Source organism: Toxotes jaculatrix, chromosome 2, assembly GCF_017976425.1.
Source record: "Toxotes jaculatrix isolate fToxJac2 chromosome 2, fToxJac2.pri, whole genome shotgun sequence".
Taxonomy (NCBI): domain Eukaryota; kingdom Metazoa; phylum Chordata; class Actinopteri; family Toxotidae; genus Toxotes; species Toxotes jaculatrix.
Genome location: NC_054395.1, coordinates 24,870,253 through 24,895,187, shown reverse-complemented (window position 1 = coordinate 24,895,187; position 24,935 = coordinate 24,870,253). Strand labels below are relative to the sequence as shown.

General features: G+C 41.8%; 2 protein-coding genes across 8 annotated transcripts; one reads left to right on the top strand and one right to left on the bottom strand.

Annotated features, from left to right (window-relative positions):
* The first annotated feature begins 119 nt into the window (after positions 1-119).
* On the top strand, positions 120-3,871 carry tnfrsf9a (tumor necrosis factor receptor superfamily, member 9a). Its single transcript, XM_041054237.1, has 7 exons — positions 120-551; positions 1,280-1,399; positions 1,516-1,653; positions 1,757-1,829; positions 1,942-2,039; positions 2,135-2,305; positions 2,470-3,871. Exons 1-7 carry the CDS (start codon positions 416-418, stop codon positions 2,589-2,591), a joined length of 858 nt encoding a protein of 285 aa, XP_040910171.1. The 5' UTR covers positions 120-415; the 3' UTR covers positions 2,592-3,871.
* A 787-nt stretch (positions 3,872-4,658) lies between these two features.
* Positions 4,659-21,429, bottom strand: ccdc187 (coiled-coil domain containing 187). 7 transcript variants are annotated; one of them, XM_041054186.1, is made up of 14 exons: positions 21,095-21,429; positions 20,600-20,692; positions 15,603-15,674; positions 14,791-14,853; positions 14,124-14,262; positions 13,741-13,831; positions 9,622-9,703; positions 7,627-8,991; positions 6,960-7,081; positions 6,769-6,840; positions 6,541-6,675; positions 6,272-6,366; positions 6,096-6,190; positions 4,661-6,013 (listed from the first exon to the last, which is right to left on the bottom strand). In XM_041054186.1, exons 2-14 carry the CDS (start codon positions 20,646-20,648, stop codon positions 5,865-5,867), a joined length of 2,529 nt encoding a protein of 842 aa, XP_040910120.1. In that variant the 5' UTR covers positions 20,649-20,692; positions 21,095-21,429; the 3' UTR covers positions 4,661-5,864. The 7 variants fall into 7 exon arrangements, with proteins under 7 accessions (XP_040910155.1, XP_040910120.1, XP_040910103.1 ...); XM_041054169.1 differs by lacking the exons at positions 20,600-20,692; positions 21,095-21,429 and adding exons at positions 17,199-17,319; positions 17,890-18,105; XM_041054177.1 differs by lacking the exons at positions 20,600-20,692; positions 21,095-21,429 and adding exons at positions 17,199-17,319; positions 17,890-18,105 and having other exon boundaries at positions 6,960-7,078.
* Between the last annotated feature and the right edge of the window lie 3,506 nt (positions 21,430-24,935).

Below are 24,935 nucleotides of genomic sequence, written 5' to 3'. Positions count from 1 at the left end.
TAAGAGACTTCCTTCCTGTCCCTCCCTCTCTGTTACGACATCGTGTCGTAATTTTAGCACGCCCCCTTCAAGAGAAAAATGAATAGCAGTCTCAGCTTAAGGGAGAGTTATGTGTTTGTTTGACTAGGGTACCGCACAGAGACATTTGTTCAGATGACATTACACCTCAGGACATTACAGCCAAAAAGACTTTAGGTTAAAAAGAAGGTTAAGTACTTTCATTTATTTCAGACAGTATCTAAAGATTCAGAGAGAGAGAGAGAGAGAGAGAGATAAAAAGTGTCTTTCTGGGAAAAAAAAGAAGAAGAGGAAGAAGACACCTGGAATTTTTCTTAAATTGGATTATTTCAAATCTTCACTGAGGTGGCTGTATCATTATCATCCTCAACCACAAAGCTGGGAAGCTGACAACAGTATGGCTGTGATTCTTTGGGTGATGGGTCTTTCAATGCTCATGCAGAGCTGCTTGTGCAGTGTTGGACAGCCAGACAGAGGCTGCTTGATATGGACCCCAAAAGGAGACGATGTTTGCTGTGAAGAATGTTCGCCTGGTAAGTCATAAAGGAGAGAATGATCATAACATCTCTCAGTGTATTTGAATTGATGAAATGTGGTGTTAGTTCAAAAGATAATTTTTTTTTTTTTACAAAGGCTGCTATTGTATTGGGCTAAAGTATTTAAAATATCAAAATAACAGCAACATCGTTTTTAACAAAACACTGAATATTTAAAACATCTGTGTCCTTGAAGGAAAGGAAGGCGGTCAAACTGATATAGAAATACATTAACAATAATATCCTTTTACCTAAAGACCTAACTAGTTTAAATTACTCTATTTAGTCTAATGAAAGCAAAATAGCTTACCAAGTTGTGAGTTCTTTTATCTGTGGACATGAAGAAATCATATTCCAGTCTTTGAGCAGTTCCTCCATGGTGGTTGCAAGTAACCAAATATAGTTTCAGTGGTTTTTCAGCTAATACCACAACAAAGAGAAAAGTCGTGGATGATGTAACTGATAAGCAACTCACTCAGATACTTGTATGTGCCATTAAAATTCCAGAATAGCTTAGTTTTGTTAACTGTAGATTGTTAGAGCTGTTTTCAGCAGTACATTCCTTAAAGCTTCCCTGTGCTGCATTACAACTTTTATATCTTTGAAGGGGGGAACTCAACTTGTTATATCACTGAAGGAGCGAATCTCACTTAAATGGATTTCAATTAATGTGGTCGAGCTGTTCTGTGTGTTTCCTATATATGTGTGTGTTTGTGTGTTTGCAGGACACCGCCTGGTCAGAAAATGTGGTCCAAGCCCAAAAGATCTTTGCACCCCATGTGAGCACGGGAAATTTACAGTGGACCCTCAAAGCTACAGGTGTTCCTCGTGTACACAGTGTGTTGGTATGTTAGAGTATCCTGGGGGTCACAAAGACATTTCCACTGTAGTGGACAATCTGGGCATCTAAAAATAAAATCTGAAAAACCACAAGGTTTTAGAACTGTCTTTTTGTGTTTAGGTGCTCAAGTCTTTCTGCAAGAGTGCACAGCCACAAGTGACACAAAGTGTGGCTGTAAAGAAGGACTCACCTGTGGGGACACGAGATGTTCCTTCTGTGTTATGAAGTGTGGCAAAGGCCAAGAACCTACAAAAGATCGTGAGTAAAACACACACAAATTTAGCATGATCTTGGCACACATGCTATTCAAGTAACCTAACCCAACGGCTGGCAAGTCAACTGTGTGAACTTGTCTGTGCAGGTTCTTGCCGACCATGCCCAGATGGAACCTTCAATGACCAAATTCACCAGAGGTGTAAACCCTGGAATACAAAGTGAGATACAGCCTTCCCTTTTGCTGCTGTTATTGTTGTGGTACTTTCTGAAATATTTGATGAAAACCCAGAAAAATCATTGGAATTCTTCTGTTTATTTTTTTTCCCTAAGGTGTCCAGATCAGCAAATTATGGTCAAGGGAAATGCATTTACTGACAGTACATGTCATAACGTTTCAGTTTATCCATCGCACAATCCCAAAAAAACTGGTAAGGCATGGCTCTTTTCTTCTTGTGTAATTGTGCTTTAATTTTTATGTTTATTTATTTAAAATGAGTTATAATTTCTTGCCGCTTTGTATCAGATGAGACAGAAAAGGCATGGGTACTAGGCATCTCTGTCATCATCAGTGCGATTCTGACCGTCATTATCATCATCATCCTTACCACCGTGGCCAGGAAAAATCTCCAGAAAAGCAAAGAGACAGAATATGGCAATAAGAAGACCCCACCACTGATCATCAGACCCCCTACAGGTAAATACTATTGTACTTCATGATTATGAACAGATTGGTGCTGATTATACAGAATTTGTATAATCAAGCAAATCATATATATATCAGTCAATCAATACATATTTCATGTCTTTTTTTTTCTTCTTCTTCTTTTTTTTTTTTTTTTTTTTTTTACATTTTTTTAGATGAGCCGACTACATTAATGACAACAGCAATAGAGTGCAGTTTTCACGAGGCCCAGCAAGAGCAAGGCAGCAGCTCAGAGTCACTGGACTCCAAGGACTCCTCAGACCAGCTTCTTGCATAAATGGAAGCGGACCAGACAACAGCAACAGCATCATTGAAGGTTTTGCTAAGTTCAGATCAAGAATAAGATGGGATCTGTCTCTGTGACACTGAGCCACAAGTTTGGAAGTTGCCTTTGTAGTGCCAGTTTTCTTGGTTCTAAATGAAACAAAGAGAACACTGTCTTTAAACCACCCTCCTTTCCTTTATCAGAACTTACTGTGAACAGTCTTAATAGGTCAGTTTAGAGGTAACTTTTTGCTTAATAATTACACCGGGATACATTTTTATTGATCTTTTGATAATACTGTAAATGTGCACTGGAAGGAAGGGGAATTCTGAGCGGGAAAAAAACAAAGTGGACTAACAAGAATCATGTAAATTTTATCAGCAAGGCTGTGTTTTTTCCCCTTTTCAGTTCAGCTTGAAAGACAGAGTAACCCTAAAATAGCTACAGAAGGTTTTAAATTGCTCCTTTGGCATCAGATAATGGTAAAACAACATACCTTACATTAAAAATGAAAGTCTTTTGAAACAAGAGGAAAGAACGTTTTTTTTTTTTCAAACGATATTCAAAGTAGTTGGACTTTTGCCTGTGAACTGTGTGAAATAATACTGTAATGTTTGAATGAGTGTGAATGAATTTTGCTGCCCTGATATTTGCATGTCGCAGCAGTAAAGCTGAGACATGCGAGGGCTGCTCTCTGTAAATGTACAGTGCAGGTGGGTGTTCAGCTCGGTATAAACAAATTTGACAACAGAGAGGTTTTAGTGACGTCTAATGCTGAGCCCACACATTCCTCCCAGAATAGATGTTTGGTTTTAGTCAGGCTGTGCTCAACCTAGTTACCTACTGTTTACTGCTGAATTTGTACATTTGTAGCCCTGTTATGTGGCAGCAGCCACACAAGCACAATGTCGCGTCAGGATGTAGTGAAACATGATTTTTCATAGCACAGTTTGTGACTTTTTCTCTGTCCTGTTTTATTACTTTAATTTGTCAATGAATGGGGACAACTTTGTGTACTATTGCAGACAGTAGTTAGGACATTGTAGAAGGTGCATTATACAGTCCCTTCAAGTCTACATTCAGGGAACTGTATGGACTTTCCTACTATTGCTTTCTTAGTGTTAAAAAGTCCAGAGAAGGGGGTTTCCCTTTCTGTCAATACTTAATTGTCCTAAAGCACCAGGAAGTCTACTGTACTGAGAACGTATCTCTATAGTACTTGGGTCTTTTTTTTTTTTTTTTGAATGACACAAAAGATCGTAAAGCTCTAACAGCACTCATTTCACAAGCCGAGACATGCCCTTGAGTAAGATTCTCACAAAACGGTGGATGTCCCAAGTATTATCTATACAGATAAAATCTGATGATAACATGGTGGTTAGTCATGAGAGAGCACCAGTTATTTTGATATTCAGTTGAGTGCGTCATCTGGGAAATCCTTGGGACATATGATACAAATTCGGCAAATATATGAGGCACACAATATATTTACATTTGGCTCAAGGGTCACATGGAAACCCCCCCAGTCAGTGTTGTAGTCTCTTTTGCTGTTGTTCAACTTTTACCACAGTGGGCAGCTAGATGAGATCAAGGGGAATGTTTTATTTTTTAAAATATATTGTTTTCTGAACTGTAGCAGGCGTATCTTTCTTCTGAAATGGAAACTGTGAGAAACAGGCTGTGGGCTTATACTGAAAATGTTGGCCCACACCTATAGTAATATATCAGTGACTGTGGCTATGAGTCACAACTTGAGCAATGTAAGATCTGGTTAAAGACCACAAAGTAGGTGCTGCCTTGAGAAGAGCTACCACAGTACAGTCTAAGATGACAAGATATATAGTAAAAAATATTTTTCATAAGAACTGTAGCACTTTATTTCACCTGTTAACTGTTACCTGATTAATGCTATGCACTTCTGGTTTGTTTGGATTTTAATGTGACTTATGGGTTTTACCATCATATGTTTATACTGTTTTTTATAATTTGCTCCTTCAGAGCCATCCATGAACATTGGACTGCATGTATTCTTTTACATTGTATTTTTTTGACATTGTTAAACAGCCAATAAATAGTTTTTATTTATTTTATTTGTTGCACCTTTTTACAGAAGAGACGCATTCATAGTGGTCCACCAAAGCAGTGACATATTTCATTTGTGGAAAAAAAAGGGAAGAAAAGAAGAGAAAACAAACAAACAAACAAAAAGAAATTTTGAAAACAAACAAAACACTGAGACTAGAGAATGGTTATATGTGTGTAAAAGCATACCCTTGCTGTTAGTGCTGGTTTCCTGTGAGGTGTTCAACCAGAGACTGAACATCCACATCAGCTAACGAATTGATTATATTTACATTTGGATCTCAGAAAGCACTTTAACATAAAAAGGATTGCTGACAGTTGCAATATATATTTTCAGCAAATGTGATTTCAATTTAAATAAGGACTAAACAAATCCATTTGATTGTCATTGCGCCGCTGTAAACATAACAGGAGTCCTGCCAAACTGCTGTGAAACAAAGTTGGCAAACACTCCAAATGTGGATGTCTTAAAGTAGCTTGGCCGAAAACCACGTCACAGGTTCAAGGGTTATGACAGTAACTTCTTGTTTTCTATTCTTGGTTCAAATGTCAAGTGTTGAATCTAGCACAACTGCGCGTGAGTTGTGAGCACACCCTAGACAGTTTATAGCTCAGGGCGTCGATCAAATAAAAAAAAGGAAAATCCCCAAATATTACACTATATTTATACAATGATAAACTGATGCTAAGGAAGTATTAGACCTTAGTTATTTCCTTTAAGTATATTTGTTGTCGAAGTAAATCTGAAGTACAATTTGAAGAGGAAAAAAAACTGCAGAAATGCCTGCAGGTCTTTAAACATGCCTAAACAAGCACGACATTTGGGATACTGACAACATGCTGAGTAGCTAAATAAAGACAAATAAAAGTTAAAAATATAATAAAAAAATGTATACTGTTTAAATTAAACACTAAACACTGAAGAATTCAAACAATACTTCAAATAAACCTCAGTTTTCCCTTTGAAAATTATAAAGGCCTGAGTCCAAAGTGTTCTCACTTAATTGAGAAATATTCTAAAATATCACTTCTCTCAACTCGTTCACTTTGTTCCACTGGTCTAAAGTGCTAATGGGGCAACTGGTAGAACTTAATTCTTGTAATTTTCAACCTCAAAGTAATGAGTAATGAGAACTCTGTAGCTGAAATGATGTTTAGTGTTATAAAATATATTTGAACTCCAACTGGAGACTGTGCTGAACATTATTGTTGCTTACAGTTTTCCTTTCTCTCTTTTGGTTTAGTACGTCCTGATTTTTCTGTTTGCCGCTTTGTGGGTGGGATGAAAGTAGGCTCCTCAAGAAAGTCCTGTGAGCCAGAATGGGCCATGGGAAGAGACGGACAGACTGGACCTATAACGGAGGAGAAGGATGTGTGTGTTCAGCCTTTGTTTTAAAAGTTTCGTTTTTGTGTCACTGATCCTGTTTACAGTACCTGTTTGTCCCACTCGGAAGTTCCCTGTGTCTTGCCTCCGCGCCTGGAATGTCGGGTCCAGTTCCTCTGCAATGTTTCTAATCTGGTGGGCTTGTCTGTAAATGGAGCGGTTGTGAGTCAGCAGACAGTGCATTGAATAGTATCAGTTTTATTTTTATGAATGAAGAGACAGTTACGGTAAAGTGGAGATGGGACTAGGTGGCAGGTTCTCTGGGGAGCAGTCCTCAGTGGGGGAAGGAAGGCCCTCTGAGTCAAGTCTTTCTCGTTGGACCTGAAGCAGTGCAGAAAGGCATGTAACTCATGCATCAGCTTCTTTATAAAAATGTAACTGATGCTAAACAAAGATTATAACAAGGCACATGCAACACCTCCATTGTCAAAGTGTAATTTCCGAAAGATATGCATGACAACGACATGTAGGAACCTGCCTTTGGAACACACTTACCTGTCTCTCTCTCGCAGCTCGCCTGTCATGGCGGCTGATCATTGCTCTGTGCTCACGCCACGACGCTGGCCCTTCGAGCTCACGAGATCTACGCTTCACCTTAATTTCCTGCTTCTGCATAAAATGTGCAATTTCCTAGTGCAAAAACACAGAAAAGTATCATTCCACAGGTGGATGTTAAAACATGAGATACATGGGTACTAAGGGACAGTCAGCTCATCATCATACCTCATCCTGTGCCACTTGTGCCACTCTGAAGTCTCCCTCTGGGTAAGAACTAAAGGTAGAGGGTTGGGAGCTCTGTGAGGACAAGACAGTGAATGTCAGAAAAAAAAAGAATGAAAGAGATACTAATCCTCTGCCCTTCCTCCTTGGCCCATAAATCACAGTGTGCCACAATAAACTCTCGGATCACTTACCCTCCTCAACAGGTTTTGCTCTTCGTCCTGGAGCCTGCGGGCTAGTTCTTCATCTTGTAGGACCTGCTGCAACTCCCCAAGGTCCAGGTTTGTCTCAGCCAGCTCTGGTTGCAGTGACACTGCTAAGAGGGAGATTTTACATTGTAAGAAATCAACTAGAAAAAGGCAATGAAGGCAAATTGGGTGACAAAGAGCATATGGGAAATAAAATATTATTAAAGATGCCAGTGTTTCAGATAAGTGATGAATCATAAGTACACTGAAACAGAAACCGACAGTCACAAAGGCCAACATCATGAATCACACTGATAAAAGAATGCAGAATGTAAAGGCATGTTCCTGAAAGGTGCTGAAAGAGACTCCATATTATTTATCATCACACTAGATCAAGACTCACACATTTCTGATTAAGATGAAGATGAGAATGAAAGCACACAATGAAGGTTGTTTTAGGACTACGGAACTTCAGACTACTGAAATTAGAGACATGAAAAAGGAAAACATCCCACTTCAGTATGAGACCCCAAATCACCACTAAAGCCCACTGTTGTCCAGATTAGACGATGATTGAGGGAAAATGAGAGGAGCAGATGCACACAGATAGGAAGCACAGCTTTTGGAAGCTTTCCCTCTGCAGATTGCAGTTGGCTGCAGTTCTGGGTGTTACCTGCTGCCATGTGCCTTGACCTATCCCTGGTTGAGGCCCTGCTGCTGCTGAGGCTTTGGCTACGCTGTGGGGCTCTTCGAGGTGGCCACTTTTCTCTCCTCTCCACCTCCTGCTCCTCCTCTGAGCTTAACCTTTGTTCTACCGTCGTGTGCCAATGCCTGCGTTCGCTTGCTGTCCTCTTGACCCTGTTATCATTTGCATTCCTCTCCCTTTCGTCATCATTAGCGTATCTGTACCCTCTCCACCTTCTACTGTCTTGCCGTGCTCTGTTAGCAAGATATGTATCTCTATTACTAATCTCATAAACCTCTCCAGCATGCTTCACATTATCACGGTGCCTGTCTCTGTCTTCTCTGTGATCTCTCCCACTGTTCTCTTGGTATGACGATCTCCTCCTCTCCCTGATATCTCCATGGAAACTGTGCCTGGTGGTGGCAGCTCTCTGGAAGACTCTCTGATGTGGTTGGGAGTCGCAGCATGAGACTTCACTCCCGTGAAGCACCTGGCTGTCTCTGCTTTGAGGCCTTATTTGCAGTGGCGCCCCACTGCCACCAAACCTCACAGGCACACCCCTCTCTCTGAGGACCTGGCCAAGCATCTCCCAGACTTGGCTGCCTTCATCCTGGTGCCTGTTAGATCTTCTGGTATCGTCCCGAAAGTGGACATGTTTGTCGGGGTTGTCCTTATAGCTCCAGGTCCTTGCTAAGTCTCTGCTGCTGTGTCTACTCCTGTCATTTAGCCTGACAGATTCACTGCGACTACATTGCCTCTGTCTTACCTCATCAAACCTAGAGTCTCTATCTTGATCTCTGATCCTGTGCCAGCCCTCATACTCCTGTCTGTAGTTCCTTTCCTGATCCTGATTCCTAGGCCTCGTCCTCTCTCTGTCACCATTGTCATAATAGCCCTCATCCCACTCTCCTCTCTCCTCCTCCCAGCCTCTGAGCTCATCTGTGAAGCTGCTGCGAGAGCAAAGACGTGTGTAGTTTCTCTCTTGTGGATGATGTAAAGAGGCCCGCCGTTGAGGAGGTGCTGTGTTGAGTCTTTCATTCAGTCTCTGGGACCAGACAGAGAGTTGTTCAGAGAAACATGAGTCCGAGTCCTCTGAATCCTCACTCAAAGACTCTCTCAACTCATTCCTGATTTGCCTAATGGAATCTCTGTGTCCTTGATTTGACCATGAAGTTGTATTTTTCTGAGCTGCTCGTCCCCTGGGGGAGACAGCGCAAGGCCCAGTTAAGTCACGGTTGTGAGAGGTAGAATATTGCCACCTGGTGGTGGTGGGTGAGTACTGATCCCTTCCTTGGTAAAGGCTGCTGAGTGTGTGCTGGTGTGGGGACAGCAGTGCAGGATCGCCGGTGCTGCCTTTAGTAATGCCAAACATGCAAACACAAGAACAGGGAGGGTGGGTAAGGCTGTCAGCGGGCGCTAACAGAGAAGTGCAGTTAACAATGAGGTAACACTTAGCATTAAAAATAGCTGCATGTCACTTAAGAGCATTTGTTATACAATTTATATAAATGCTTAAGGCACAACTGAGGCATTCCAGTTCAGGTAAACGTATAGATAGGAATACAGGTATCCTGTCATGCATAACAGACAGTATAAAAGACAACATGTTATGTGCATGCAACTAATTCACAAATCAACACATCATGGAGATGATAATATTGAGCAATAGTTTTGTCCATGCTGTTGTAATATCTTTGGAGAATGACTTAAAGAACAATAACAGTGAGCAGAAGCAGTGGAGCAAAGCATGGTTAGAGAGAAGCTAAGCCGACCTGAGTCTTGTCCTGCTCTAACTGTAACAAACAATTCTGAAAATCTCTACAAGAACCCATACAACATAGATTTGACAAAAAAACATAAAATAAAATCAGAATTTACATCATTTCACTCTTAAATCATTTTTGAATAATGCTGGTATTTCTGTGCTGCCACATCAGTATATAGGCAAGGAAAGGAAACGCAGACTGGTAAAACTTAAACTACCTTCACTGCGGCCCTCCTGTCCTCTGCTCCTCCTCCTCCGGACTCTCTGCTCCTCCTCTTCCTGCATTCGTTTGGCTATTTCCTATGGAGACGCAGAAGAACTGATTGCCTGTTTGCACTATAAACCATAATGAGTAACCAAACAGGAATTTATGCCAAGCTAAGATTACAGAGGGTTGGAACTGTTCTGTCAAATGGGCAAATAAACAGAGATGCATGTCTGGTCCTTTTTAGGCTTTGAGAGAAACTCCAGCTGGATCAGTTGCTACCCCTCAATCCTGAACTGTATCATTATATCATATTTAAAGCATTACAAAAATGCTACTAGTGCACAACCATGAGCTGACCTGACCTTTAAGAATCAGACATCATGTATACTGTGCTGTTTCCAAACAGCAGATGGCAGCATACATACATACTGTCTTAAGAGACAGCAAGGTGACAACTTAACATGAGCTAGTGACTCATAAAATTAAACAAGAAATGCAGTCTTTAGGAAATTTTGGATTAGTTAATAAGCTTTTATCTCCCATGAGGATGATTTCCCTTTTCTGTTATCTTCATTCCACAATGTACAAAAAATGTTCTTATGCTTTAGATACTGTGACATCTGTTTTTTCCCTTAAACCTACTCAGCTCCCTTTGATTTGATCTATAAATTACAAGTGTTCAGGCAACAACACAAATGTAACATGGACTAAACTCTCAGACCCTGTTTGAAGTTGACTAAGTTTAGATCTCATCTATCTATAGTGTGAGCTACATCTGTCATGTCTACACCAAATGCAGAGCCATGTGTTAGTGCCAGGTGATTTGACATCTTAATAGTGGCTATTTAACACAAAGCCAGATCTAGGTGGCCAAACTATTTCAGGCAGTGCTGTGGCTGACTCAATGGAAACCACAGGACTTCATGAGACAAGCAAACTTTTCATCTCTTCAGCCTGAACTGTGGGCCAGAAAAATGCCAACAGAAGCAGGTCAACAGGACTGTTTCACTTGAAGTAACACCTTGTCACTGGGGAATGCCTGCTCTTACCAGAGCTGCTATTCTTGTCTGCTCTCTGAAGGAGAGCCCCCCCACCACGTCTCTGTGCTGCTTTTCTAGTAAAGGCCAGAACTAATAATGTTCCCGACAAATCAGCAAATTCTCCCAGTGAATTCTATGAAATCTCCCTCTGTAGGCTGCATTGGCAACATAAATCATAACTAAAAGCTAACGCAGCTCCTTTTGCTTTGCAATCAGGGCATGTATGTCAGCCTCTTTGCCAGCATCAGCAGATAATTAGCAGCTTTCCATGGCAGGTTAGGTGTGGAGTGCCACAGGGATCTGGCATTTAAAACTGCACAGCCTGATGCCTTCTGTTCCTTAATTAAAGACACAATCTACAGGGAGGCAAATATTTAATCAACACCTCTGATCAGCCAGTCATTAAGGAAGGTAGGCTAATGGGAGTGTTAATAGTTCATCATTTGATCCTAACATCAACACTCATAAAAAGAAATGATTACACCCACACAGGAACCGATATTTCCACGTACCGTGTGCTGCATTACCTGGCATGACTTTTAGCCCTGTAGGTAAATGAGGCTTTACCGTTTAACTGAGTGTAGACAACTCATGTTGGCTCCGACAGAGTTCAGACCCAACCCCTTTAATAATGATGAATGAACCCCACAGCCTCTCTGACCTCACACCCTCCAAACAAGGAGCTTTTATGAGCCCTTCCAAGGCAGCCTCCTCTAAAAAGGAAACTGCAGGATAAAGGAAAATATTACACTGAAGCAGCCTTGTGACGCAAAGGACCAGCTGGGGAGTTACACAGCTTAACTCTTCAGTCAGATGATTGTTTTTTTGTAAAGCAACAGATGTGGAGAAATGCACGTGTGTGTTCTGTAGAAATGCACAGAGATATAAAATTGTTTTTGAGGGGTTGGACTTCTGTGTGAACACTGGAACAACAAGGGAGAGGTGATTGATGGGAACCATCTGGTTGCCCTGTTATGTTTGGGCTGCAAGATGAATTCTTTTCTGTATTTACAACATTTTGAGCTTGTAAATAATTTGACTAAGAGCCATGCCATAGTTTGTCACTCTGAACATATGCTGACATCAGCATGCTGACATGCTCAGAGTGACAATGATCATATGCTGATGTTTGGCGAGTATAATGTTTACCATGTTCACCATTTTTTGAGCAACATAACTAAGATCTGAGATCTGAAATTTAAATATGGAGATACAATGTACTGAATTATTTCTCAGCTCTACCATCAATGCAAAGAATTATCCTTAAATCAAACTTGCAATGTCATTAGAATAAAATTTATCATCTTACTTGACTAAATACTGCACTTGGATAACATTTTACTTAACATGTCTCTTCCAGTTAAGGCTCCACACACATCTAGTGTGCACACATGAGTGTGTTCTCTATGAGGAGGTAGACGGTCCATGACTGGAATCAACCACCTCAGAAACTGCTTGAGCCATCATCCACATGCGTAGCTGACAGGTTGTGTCTCTGTTTAACAGCTGATTTTGCTCATACCATCCCTCTTATGGCACAGTGAATGCATCACAGGCTCAGAGCAGCACTTAGCTGCAACCGCCATTCATTATGGCCTCAGTCCTTAGAGAAAGCAAAGTGAACCCTATGATACTCCCTCACCTGCTGGTAACAGGCAGATAATTAAATGATATACAAGTACTGGTATGTCCTGAGTGCCATACAAGCCTGAGTCCCTGTGCTGAATGGGCTTTCACTAACTTATAATGGTAGTAATGGTGGTAATGCTGGTACTATTTTAAATGCCTCTCTATATTATGTCCGGCTTTGTTTGTACACAGTACGGTAGTTTGAGATACAAAAGAAATCTTTAATCTGCCTTCAGAAGCAGCTGTTTTCTGCTTTGTGCACCATGTGACAAACTTTCTACAGGCTTCAACATTTACTGAGTCAGATAATCCATTACACATTCCTGGTACAAGAATGAACACAGTCTACTGTCTTTCAAACTAGCTACTGCTTTGAGGTGGGGTGTCGCTTTCAGTGTTACTTTGGTTTTGTCCACGTTTCGGTTTTCTTGCTGCATTCTGCCAAAGTTGAACGTGTTCATACAGTGCCTCATTCTGCTCAGGTTACTGGCAGCAACTCGACACCTTTGGGAAAGATTTGTTTCTCTTTCAGGGGCAAATCCCACAAAATATTTTGCTTTACAAATTTTGATTTCACGTCTCAGTCTTCTTATCACTTGGGAACGCTTTCAGTTTTGAGCCAAGCTTGACACTATAGAAATGACAATGAGTGACTAGTGGAGGAACACTGATTGTGCAAGCTTGTTTCCACATACCAGTCATCAGTCATTTGTATGAGTCCACTGATCATATGATCATATGATGGACCGTATGTTGTCTCACTAGATAGTAGATAGAAAGCAGAACTATGGGGGATGTTGGCTGATTCACCAGCCACATACAAAAGCAGCTGTGGTTTGAGTGTTGTGGACTATAAAAGAGGATCCACTGCACATGGGGTCTGAATTATTCATGCACAGTTTGATTTGTAATTTGGGTAGTAAAATGTGTCTTGTGGGAAAAGAGCAGCGATATAAACTGAATGTATCACTTTATATTAGATAGAAATAGTAGTAGTAAGCTTACTTTCAGCGTGCCAAGTATGGGGTCTATTAATTTAAAGAGCTAAAGTAAATAATAGTACCCTGTGCGTAGAAGCCTGCTGACTGAGAGATACCGGCTTTATGCAGATTTAGCATACTGAAGTGGGTGGTAGGTAGATAATTGATGAGTAGGTGCGGATTCAGGTAATGTCAAAACTAACCTTTGCACTCTTTATACAGGCTTGGTCTGAGCATTTCAAGTTGAAAACATCTGCATAAATATGAGGCTGAGTGGGAAGGCTGTAAATCCAAGTTCCTCTAAGTAAATGGTGCAAAGAAATCGTTTAAATGAACCATGCAACCATAATTGGTACTGAAAATTTCTTTTAAAACCCTTTCTAGATTTTTAATTCACTGATTAGAAGAATGTAAATTAGATGCAGACAGAATACGATGTTTGAGCATTAGTATTCTCTCACTGTCTAGGTCTGTGCTCACCTCATCATCCTGTTCTCTCCTCTGGGCCTCCTCAGCACACCGCTGGATCTCCTCCTGAATGATACGGGCGTACTCAAAGTCTTGCTCCTCCCTACAGGACAGTCAGGGAAGAACAGGACCTCTGACACTTCTAATTTACTGATTCAACAACTAAAACACATGATACCACAAATGCTCACAGCTGACCTTTAGCATTTATTTACTATAACATTAAAAATGTCAAAAAGTGTCAACTCTCTAGGCTTTTCACAGAACACTAAAACACAGTACATATGTTTCATCAGCGGGTGTGTGTTTGAATTAGGGAGGGCATGCGGTGATGTCTGAATAGCGCAGCATTACGAGCTCTGTCACGGTGCTTTCGGGGAGCAGGGGTCACCTACAGTTGTCTGGACGTCTGTCTGAGGATGGCACTCTGCTGGGCCTGCTGCTCCTCCTCCTCATCCTGCAGCCTCTTGGCTACACGGATGTCGTTCTGCACCAGCTGGTTCTTCTGGATGTTGGTGGTATAGTATTGCTCGACTATAAGGGCAAGGAAGAGAAAAAGGCAGAGGCCGTGCCAATATCAAATACGCGGCAAAGAAGGCCCATGTGTGATCTAGATTATGGTAATTAATAATTACTATATTACTTCCAGTCTAAATCTGTTGATTTTTTGAGTATTCATGGTTTGTAACATGCTAGGCCAGTGTACTTTTGAGGAACGCTAAAAACAGACACCAAATTATATGTCACTGTGTTTACGGCGCAAAGTCAAAAATACATACCACAACTATGACTGTCACAGAGAACAGCTAACCAAAAACACGTTCAACTACCTTAGGTTTTCCAGTCTGTCTTGGTAAGCCATGGGAATAATATGTTGTTTGCTTTATTGTAAATCTGTAATTTGTATAGCTGCTAAGTATAATCCTTAGTTAAATTCTTTAACAAGATAGCTGAAGATGAAGGTGGTGACACACTGGAGAGCTGCCCACATAATATAAACTACTACACGTTTGTCATGTGCAGCTGTGTGGCTGTCACATGGCAGCTTGACATGGTACTTACTCTCCTGCTCCTGCAGGTTGTGTGCCAGCGCTCCATCCTCCAGGACAGCAAAACACTGGCACACTGAAACAACAGAGGAGAGCAGCACTTAAGTATCGTACAAAAGGTTAGCAAGTGTTCAAAAATGAAAGGGGGGGGGGGGGGGGGGGGGCAGAAATGTTTAATGAAGCGAGCACAAGAGAAGAATGACAATCTTGAATGGCCCTTTACGGATCAGCACTCAAGGGAAACAATAGGATATGAGTGCTGTGTGTTATGATGGCTGGTTATATGACACAGACAAAGGCAGAGGAGTGACCCTTAAAACTTAAAAACTTAGGAAAAAAAGCAACCACCCACCACTCTGGCATGAATTCACTGTTAATTTATAAAAGGCTCTTGTAAAAAAAAAAAAAAAAAAAAAAAACGGCACTCATAAAATCCACATCATAACAGGGTACCAGTGTTCCAGAACAACAAGCCAAAGTTGCTGAGTTCAGTAGCTGCCACAGGCCCACCTTGTTCTAACAAAAGCAATAATTTGATTTGAGTGTGTGTGTGTGTGCATGTACAAGCAAGCACAATTTATATATAGATGAAAGATGAAAGATAAATAGCTCTTTAAAAGTGCTGTTGAAAGGATGAGGCAGATCCACATTCCTTCTTTAACTAATGTGCTCACTATGACTACCAAATGAATATGCAAAGTTTAGGAACTACCACCTGCACCCATTTATACTGGGAAGCCAATGCAGATGGCCCAAATGTACGCGGAGTGAAATCGGTAAGGCTGTTGTAAATCTAAAGGCTTTGACAAAGAGCTCTCCACACACCAGCTCTGCTTGGTTCCCCACATCGAGTCATTCTGTCGTCCTTATCCCATGATCCCATAGTCTGGCCACCTGCTGTTAAATATAGTGAGAGAACATATCGGTTTCATGCCATTAACTCTCTCTGAGCCTTGTGCCTTTTGTCAGAAAGCTGACAAACACGGAGACTTGAATGAAAACACGAGGACTTAAGAAATGATTATGCAATTATGCAAAGAAGGTGTTTTCAAATGTGTGAAGTCAAACAAAGAGATAGTCAACAAGACGAACCACTGCTCTGTTGAGAAATTAATACAGTTAACAGCGCCACACACGAGTTGGTGAATACACACATTTTGACACTACTCTGTGATCTGTACACTGGTTTTAATCGCTTCAGCATTTGTGGACCGTTACTCTCTTCTACAAACATGCCAAGAGTTTACAGTGGTCCTTAATGAGCCACTATAGCCTCCATGTGCTGCAGCCCATGTGTGTATGAAAACTGTCAAACAAAGTCAAAAGTTACTCGAGAGAAAATAAGCACAGACAAACAGCAGCACTGGGGCCCAGCTGATTTCTCCACTTCCTTGATCTCTGCAGACCCACAGCTCACTGTGAATAAGACAAAACTGCTTCGCTATGTCACTGATTTTCATCAGGGAACCCAGAATGGCTGTCTTTTCCTGCAATGTTGCTTTCAAATGCCAAGAGAAGGACAGAAGACGGTGTTTAAGAAGAGATTTAGCTCACTGCAGAAGGAAAAGCCTCCAGCCTGAGCCAGAGGCAGGGCCAATTAAAAACACCTGTCCAACTACTAATCCCTCCTCTGGGCCTATCGGAGCAGACTGTGTCGTGTCTGTGGACACAAGGGCCACGTTTACATCCATGCACTTAATGCACGGGATACTCAAGTATCCGCTTTATGAGCTGACACACATTAATGCCATATGTTATTTACAAATGCCTGTTTAAGCACTTAACCCAGCTATAGAAAACCCAGATGCCATTTATACTGCTGCAACACCTCCTCAGGAACACTGTCCCTAGGAAATGTGATAATATAGACTCAGTGGCCTCTTTATTAGGCCACACCTGTACAATATAATGCAACTGTTCTGCCATAGAGTCTACTAGTCTACTTTTATGGTGCTTATAATGTTCAGGTTTTTTGCCACTGTCATAGAGGCGTTAATTCAGTTTCAGCACTGAGGACATAGTGAGTGATGTGTTGTACTGGACTGCATTATAGTCAGAGGTATTTCTAAAAACTTTGTTTTGAAATAAGTGTTTAAATAAGAAGGACAAAACATTAGAAACACCTCTCAATACAATATATACAGTGTGGCACAAAACAACCTTAAACTATGTCCACAATAAGAAACATACCATTGACACGTTTCCAACAATGTCAACAAAACTGAACATTATGAGCTTCATAAAGGTAGAATTTATAGCACATAGATAGCACAGGCGTACCTAATAAAGTGGCCAGTGGCAGTGTCAAGGATGTCAAAGCTAAGACATTCATTTTCAGTTTGTCTGACTTTCATATTTACACATGTAAAACAAATAAATGTAAGAACAGGAGGCGAACAAAGATCCTGGAGGTTTACTTACTAGCTGGAGATTCACTGAATGGTGCCATGGATGACGGGAACGAACGGGAGGCCTCGAGATTCATTGGAAGAGTGATACACTGAGCTTACAGCCTACAGTACAGTTGTGACCATCTGTGTGACTGAGTGAAAACAAAGGAACCATCAAGCCTTCAACCCATTCCAGACTTTCAGAATGCTTCTCTGCGTTTGCTTTCTTCATAAATTCTCCATATTCACATAACAATACACACTGACTTGGCATTCCTTGATCGCTATCTTGTCACTGTTTTCACGTTCATGTACAAAGTGCTTGTCTTTTTCGTTAGAGCCTGCTCTAACAATGCAATGTTATTAAATTTCAACATTTACAGAATGAGGTCTGAGTTGATACAACCAGTCAAACTGAGGATGTCTCCTCTTTGTCCCAGTCTGTAAATAGGGAAGTGAGAAAACCATGACACGGCTGCGGTAAAACCTGACTCTAACTAAATCTTGTTTCTCTAAATCCTAAAAATGGAAGAAAAAAAATATGTCCCTGCTGAAAATAAGTCTCTGGGTATGTCTCAGTCTACTGGGCTCAACAGTCAAAGTTCATGGAAATCACCCTGACAGCACTAAGCCGTCAAAAGTGTCCGTTTACACCATAAATGAGCCCATAAGTCTACGCAGAGAGTTAACCAATACCAAGACAGACATGCATTACCACTTACACCTGTTGTGGAGCTTAAGAGACTATCCGCTAAATGGATCTCCGACCTGCCCTTATGTGTCCAGTCTGTCAATGAGGAGGGATTAAGTCAAACGGTTGGTTTTAATCCGACAGGATAAACTGACAGCCCAAAACATGAGTTTACTCCTAAATCCGTTTCATAAAGAACAACGAAAGAAAGAAGGAGGGAAAGATGGAGGCAAAATGACAGTCCTGTCTGTGTGAATGTGTGTACGTGTGTGTGTGTGGGTGTGTCTGCATTGTGGGTTAACTTGTTTTTCCGAACTCCTATGGTCACATTATATTTCTAAGGGAGGGACGAGGAGTCTGTGTTATTTTGACTGCTAAACAGGTTTTGAGAGTGTGAGGCATTCAGGGCCAACAGTAAAACCATATGTTCAGTGTGAGTCCAGGCCCAAGTGTTTTTTCATAACCTTACAGGGACTCCTACTGTAAGCTTCTTTATAAGGACACCGTAAAGACCCTGTCTGTTTCCTAAGAGGATAGTGAATCAAAGATCCAGCAGACAACAGAAATTGGCTGTGGCATTCGAACGCCAGCGGCTAAAGTCCACTGAGGGGTAATACTGTCTAAGAAAGAGTGCAGATAAGATAGATAAGATCTTTAAAATATTAGCAGCCACCCACTGTATAGTACAGTATGTTTTCAAGCAGTGTGTGGAGACTCTGCAGTGAGACTGGGAGAGGGGGATATTACAAAGCAGGAAACCACGACCTGTATGACCTCAGATCCTAAAGAGACAAAACAAAGTGAATGATTCCTGCGTTTAATGCCTCTTCTCCCTGACAAATATTCCTCATTATTAGTGGTTAAAAAAAGAAAAGTTACATGAGACTATTCTTTTTTTCCTTTCTGCCGATGTAACTAAATCTCATAGGTGAATGCATGAACTTTGTGTTTTAGTAGGACAACTGAAAAACTCCCACTAACATTAGGAGAACTGACAGCCAATCATCTACAACAAGATTATGCGGTGCGAGGGTGCAGCCGATCAAACACGGACAAAGACACCGACACTTTCGCCTTCTCAGCCACTTGGACAGCAGCAGAGGCAAGTGCCTCCCGAACAAAGAAACTGGCGAGAGGAGAAAATGACAAGGGTTCTATTTTCAGCCAAAATCCCCCCACCGACCGCCCACACACTCTTTCTCCCTCTCTCTGTCTCTGTTTCTCTCTCTCTCCTCCTCCCTGGTCTGTTCTGTTCTCCTGCTCGCTGCTTTCTGCACAAAATTTCAGCATGAAGTGTCTGTCCATCCCACAGCTCTCTGTATTGTGTTAGAATCTAGGTGGACTGGGCCAGCCAGCTCATAAACCGGACTAGGTCGTCAGGGAGAACAAAGAGAGGTGAGGGGTAATGAGACTCTGGGTCAGTTGGTGAGAGTGAGATTAGGAACGTGTTGGGGGGGGCGGGGGAATTCCTCTGGGAGCTGCATTCCCTCGGCACATCAGGCTATATCAGGAGCAACCAGAGGAGGGACAAAACAGGAACTGATAAGGGGGGCAGTGAAAACAAAGAAAGCTGACTTGGCCGAGACCCTCGGATGAGGAGGAAAGTGAAAGAGAAGTGGAACGCGGGGAACTACAGCTCTTGGGGAAATTGAAGCATAAACACCCACAACGGGACATAAAATAAACAACTCCCAGTGCCACAGACAGGCACACAGCACAGTCTGACAAATCTGTCTGGTGAAAGGAGATGATGAGTAGGAAAAAAATTCACTGAGGGGACATCCGATTTACATACTGCGATTGTCTCGATGGGCAGTTTATAGCTGCTGTTAGTGTCTTTGTTTGTGCACTGGGCCCTGCTCGATAAAGCATGAAACTGCAAAGCTGCACAGTGTGCCCTTTGTGTGTGGAAACAAGAGTGGAGTGCTGAATTATCTCCCTTGATAAAAGACATGGAGACCTATTTCTATCCTATTCATTAGCATGGACGTGCCGAAGACTGAGTCAACGGTCTGCACCCAGGCCACAGCTTACACATTCCTCGCAGGCCAATTTAAATTGAATATCACAGGCAGTTCTTTATATTACAAGTCAGAATGTTTCAACTTAGAAAACTTAAGGTTCACTTATGTTGAGGTACAAGTCTTCATCTTGAGTGAAAGCACTTTCTTCCCCCAGAAATATCACAAAGATCTATCTCATTCCTCGCTCTTATCTTCACGTAGCACACCAGGCCTGACTGTGATGGGAGTCATCCCTGTACTGTGACTGAATCTGTGCCTGCTACATATATATAGTCAAAACAAGAGCTGTAGCAAGCCACTTCTTATCTCAGCTGGACACTAAGTACTGATGCCATGGAAAGAAAGCACAGACACACAAGGTCAGAGAAAGAAAAGCTGCCGTTTGGTGCCAAAGCGAGTTAGTCATATCACAATAAAAAGAGATGGGAAGTTATCATATATCTCACGCTCTGTCAAGTGTGCTGCAGACAAGAAGACAAGAATTTCTTTATTATCCGCTGTGCTGAAGTGTCCATGAATAAAACCCTGAAATTCCAACTGGCTCCATGTTGGCAGCTCAGTAGCTGACCCTGACCTCCCTGTGGGGGGACTAAACAAAAACAACTTTTCCCCAGGGAAGACCATGGAGCGTGGCACACACAGCACATACATACTCCATAGGCTCTGTGGGGATGTATGGCTAAGTTTTCAAGGGCCAGTTTGGGAGTGTGTTCTTACCATCTTGGACACGTGGAAGGTTGGACTGGTCAATCTCCAGCTCTGCCATCACGGTCCCTGTGCTGTCACTGCCTCATGGCGATGCAGAAGACCCTGACACCAGAGAGAGATTTTTGGAGGTTATTAAAATTATGTAGGAAAATGAAGTGGGACCTAGAGGTAGTAAGGAACAGAGACATTTAGCAAGTGGTTGGCTTTCAGTTAAACAGGTTATTGAATTCACCTCAGTGGCTTTCATGCACAAAAGTGAACTATTTATTTACAAGCTCTTCACTGGCGGAAACCACTGGCAGTCCTTGCTGAGAGCAATAACACCGCTAGTGTGAGCAGTGCTGCTGCTAACATGGAGTTAGAGGCTCCAGGATAATGTAAACTGTGTATGCATTCGAGCTGGGCCACTTCAGCTTGTCGAGCAAAGTAAAATAATCACCGGCAGACAAACTCAAGTCAATCAGCCCGTATCCCAATGATGTCGCTGCTTATTTTATAACCTACCTGTTCCCAGCACGCTGCCCACACAGGCTCCGCTGTTGTGTTGTGTACACACGGCAGCCTGTTCAACAAGTACCAGACATAAGAGCGAGTTGTCAACTTTGGAGTCCGCCGCACTTTCCCTCTCCCTCCCTTCCTCTATCTCTCTCGCTCAAAAATTTTTTATCCAAAAAAAAATAAAAAGTCACGACCGTTTCTAACGCCTGTACTTTTCAGTGTGTATTCTGAGCCAAACCGACGGCGGCGGCTCATCAATGAAACAAAGCCCCCGTCGACTGACTGCTGATGGGAAGCCAGGGCGGACAAACTTAGCCCCGCAGTCTGTCGCTCCGGCTGCTTCTTCACGGCTCCTGTTCGGCAGCAGTGGGGGCGGCTGTTTAACGGCTGCTGCCTTCAGGTGCCCCTTGAAGCTCAGACCGATATCTCTTGCCACGATGTACATCAAATTAAAAAAAAAAAAAAAAAAAAAAAAAAGCAATTCGTGTTTTTCCTAGTGGTTTTATTCGACATATGAAGAAGCAAAGATATTTTTCTTTAAACCGCTTTGGAGTGTGACAGACCCTGTGACAGAGCGCAGGGTCAATGGCTGGTTATCAGGGGGGGCAAAGATCAGCCCACTCAGCCCTAAAGGTCACACTGTGGATTAACCGGTGCAAAGGGATGAGGCGCACGTTAGCAGACAACAACGCGACAGTAAAACTTAACCTACGCACCCACTTAAGTGCGCTCTCGTTGGGTTGCAATTTGTCCAACCGTTTGTGAAGGCAGCACCTTACCAGCCAAAAACTCTTCCAGTCGCTCAAGAGCGATAACGGAAACTTCCAAACTAACAGTGTTACAGTCTGTATTTTCCTAATCTTAAGCAATAAGTAAATAAAGATGGAAAAGATTAATGGGGGGAACTACTTGGTACCGTAAATTGACCATATTTGCAACTATTTTAAAGTCTTTAAGCACAATCCGATAATGCATTTAAAAAAAGAAAAGGTTAATTGACTCGATGCGTGAAAAATAACTGATTAAACGACATTTTCCGCAGTGTGCGGCTAAATCACAGATGGAGCTGGATCTTAGTGATTAATTCAGATGAGATGGGGCGGAAACTTTCTTGCTCACGTGTCAAAAACGGTGTGAAAAAGTCTGATTTGTGAGCAGGATAATATGCAGCTTTTAAAACTCATCTCTGAGATGTCAGCGATGATGAGAACTGGCCGCCTTTTGGTTTTGAGGGCTACAGGTTTTGTGGCAGATGCAATTTGCACTCTGTCATTCTGAGAGTCTTTGAAGACTGATAAGATGAGGGAGGAACAAAGACGTCTGTGTCGGAGGATTTTTTTTTCCCCTTTCTCCTCTGAGCCACACTGAAGAACTTACACTGCAAGCTAATTTACAGGAAAATGTGTTTTTAAAAAAATGACAGACTAGCCCCGGTTGTTGTGGTTTTCTAAACGTAACGTTGCCCTCTGCTGGTTGTATTCATGTGAAAACGTTGTCAAGTTAAAACCTGCCAGGTCTCATAGCTGAAAATGAAAGCGAATGTTTGTTAGACATGCTCTCACCAGTTACAGTTGTTTGGTGCGATTAGTAGCTTTGGGATGCATGACTGTCACGAGGTTTAGACTAGGTACAAGTCAGATATTTTCAGTGATAAACTCCAGTCAGACAGTGTTGTGGTGAAATCAGAGGCTGGAAAATAATATACTTTCCCATCTGAATCATGTCTGGTCTGCATATGGGGCTGTTTCAGTGATGAAATGTAAATTTCCTAAATGGGACTTCTACTTAAAGCCTGGAATAAAATAATACCCACATGCCTGTATGTGCACCGAAGCAGTTTTTGACTGTTCTGTCCTGTTCTTATGTGATTCTAATACAAGTGATGAGGGACAAAATTAACAGCCTTTGTGTTTGAAAATGACTGATAAAATTAACCTAAAGCTAATATGAGGCTTTGCCATTTGTAGTTGAATCATGTGGGTATCTTCCAAACTAACAGTCTTTTTAATGTGAAGTTCCCTTTGTGATTTTCCCCTGGATTTTCTGGCTGAGCTGTGGTGAAGGGTTAGAACCACAAAAAAGGGAATTTTGTACTAAAAGATCCCAAAGACATTTTTTACTCAGAGATTTTGTCTTTTTTTTTTTTGCAAAACAAATGATACACTCACAGAATACAATGCACTTCTGTTTTAAACCACCCACCAGGTGAGATCTAGTCAGACCAGACAACACTTTAGCCAGATACATAAAACAATACAATACTGCTCAGATGTTAATGCAGCCGCACACTATACTCCACAGGGGACTGTTTGTCACATTAATGACTCTTACTTTTGTTATTTAAATGTACGTTACTTCTAACAATTGTTCACATTTACATTTAACATTAAAATATAATGTCATATTCTTACAGTGAAAAAAGCAAAGATTTACTTCAAGGAAGTTAATGACTTCAGGAAAAGGATTTAAATACATGATTTTTGGAATTAATTCTATTTATGGTGAACGATCGTGACGTCTACTACCATCACTCCACTGTTGCTTTTCACAGTTTTGTCTGTAATTGTTGCTGCTGTTCTCAAACAACACACGGATTCACATGATGCTGCATAAATCTCAAGAAACTTGAATGTGTGTCCGTGTTTGATAAAAGCACCTGTGCCTTGAAGAAATTCTAGATTCCTCATGAATTGTAAAGCAGTTCCCGTATACAGCAGGATAAACCTTAAGTACGGAAGAGACAACATTTATTTTAGAGGCTGGAATGACCTGGGTTTGGCAGCAAGGCCTTGACTAACACAGAATATAAATCTTAATAGCTTTTCATGATATACAGCATCACCTAATGGAGCGTCTGGCCTTCTGACTATAAAATTAAATGTCACTGTCGCTTCGTCGCCCCTCATTATCATACAACAGACTGAACACTGACGTCAGACTTCTAATAAATACACAAATTACATACAGAGGTGCAAATGGGACTTTGTAAATAGCCGTCCCCACCTGTCCCCAGGTCTCCCGACCAATAGGAGAGATTTTGTGACTCCGTCCACTGATGCTGGACGTACTCATAAAGCTGAGTTTTATTGTGTGACTACGAAGAAGTGAAAGCACAAATATAACATCTTACCAGAACAAGGCCTCTAAATAATGTGTATGAATCAACCTGATGCAGTGACCCATTGAAAATTCTGTGCTGTCTCAAAATGTCAGATGGCTTATAGACGACAAGGCCTTGAACATTTCAGCATTTCCGCCGAAGCTCTGTGCAAATAATTACGTGAGTTTTATGAGGAATTCTCACTGCTTTGTATGCAGCTCCGATTGTGGAGTTTTTCTGTGGGCTTTGAGTCAAGGCGATTCAAATGGCCTGGGAGTTTGATGAACTGGTAGCATAAAAACATTTGTCATTTGGCTGCACAGTTTCTCCACCTGCTCCCCTGTGGGATGTTGTTGAGAGTGACATCTGAAACACCTGCGTTGATCCCATTTAGAAAGTCAGTAAAAACAGTCAATCAAGCTGAGGAGCTGTTAAAACTTGACGGTGCCCTTGAAGCACGGGCCACGGCACTTGTCTTTTTATTGAGCCTATAATTCACCAGTGACTGCCTGTTGATTTATGACAGTTAGATGGGATGAGGCTGTGGATACTGCTGATGTTGGCCAGCAAAACTGTGTGCGTGTGTGTGTTTGTGCGACTGCTGTATGTCATGCAGGGGAAGGGGGGGTAGGCTACAGCTGGAAGTATATAACCCAGCTGGGACCAACAGAGCATGTACAAGTCTTCTTTCCACCTGAGGACCTCCGTAAGAATCAGAACCACTTCCAACAACAGTGTCCTACGGTG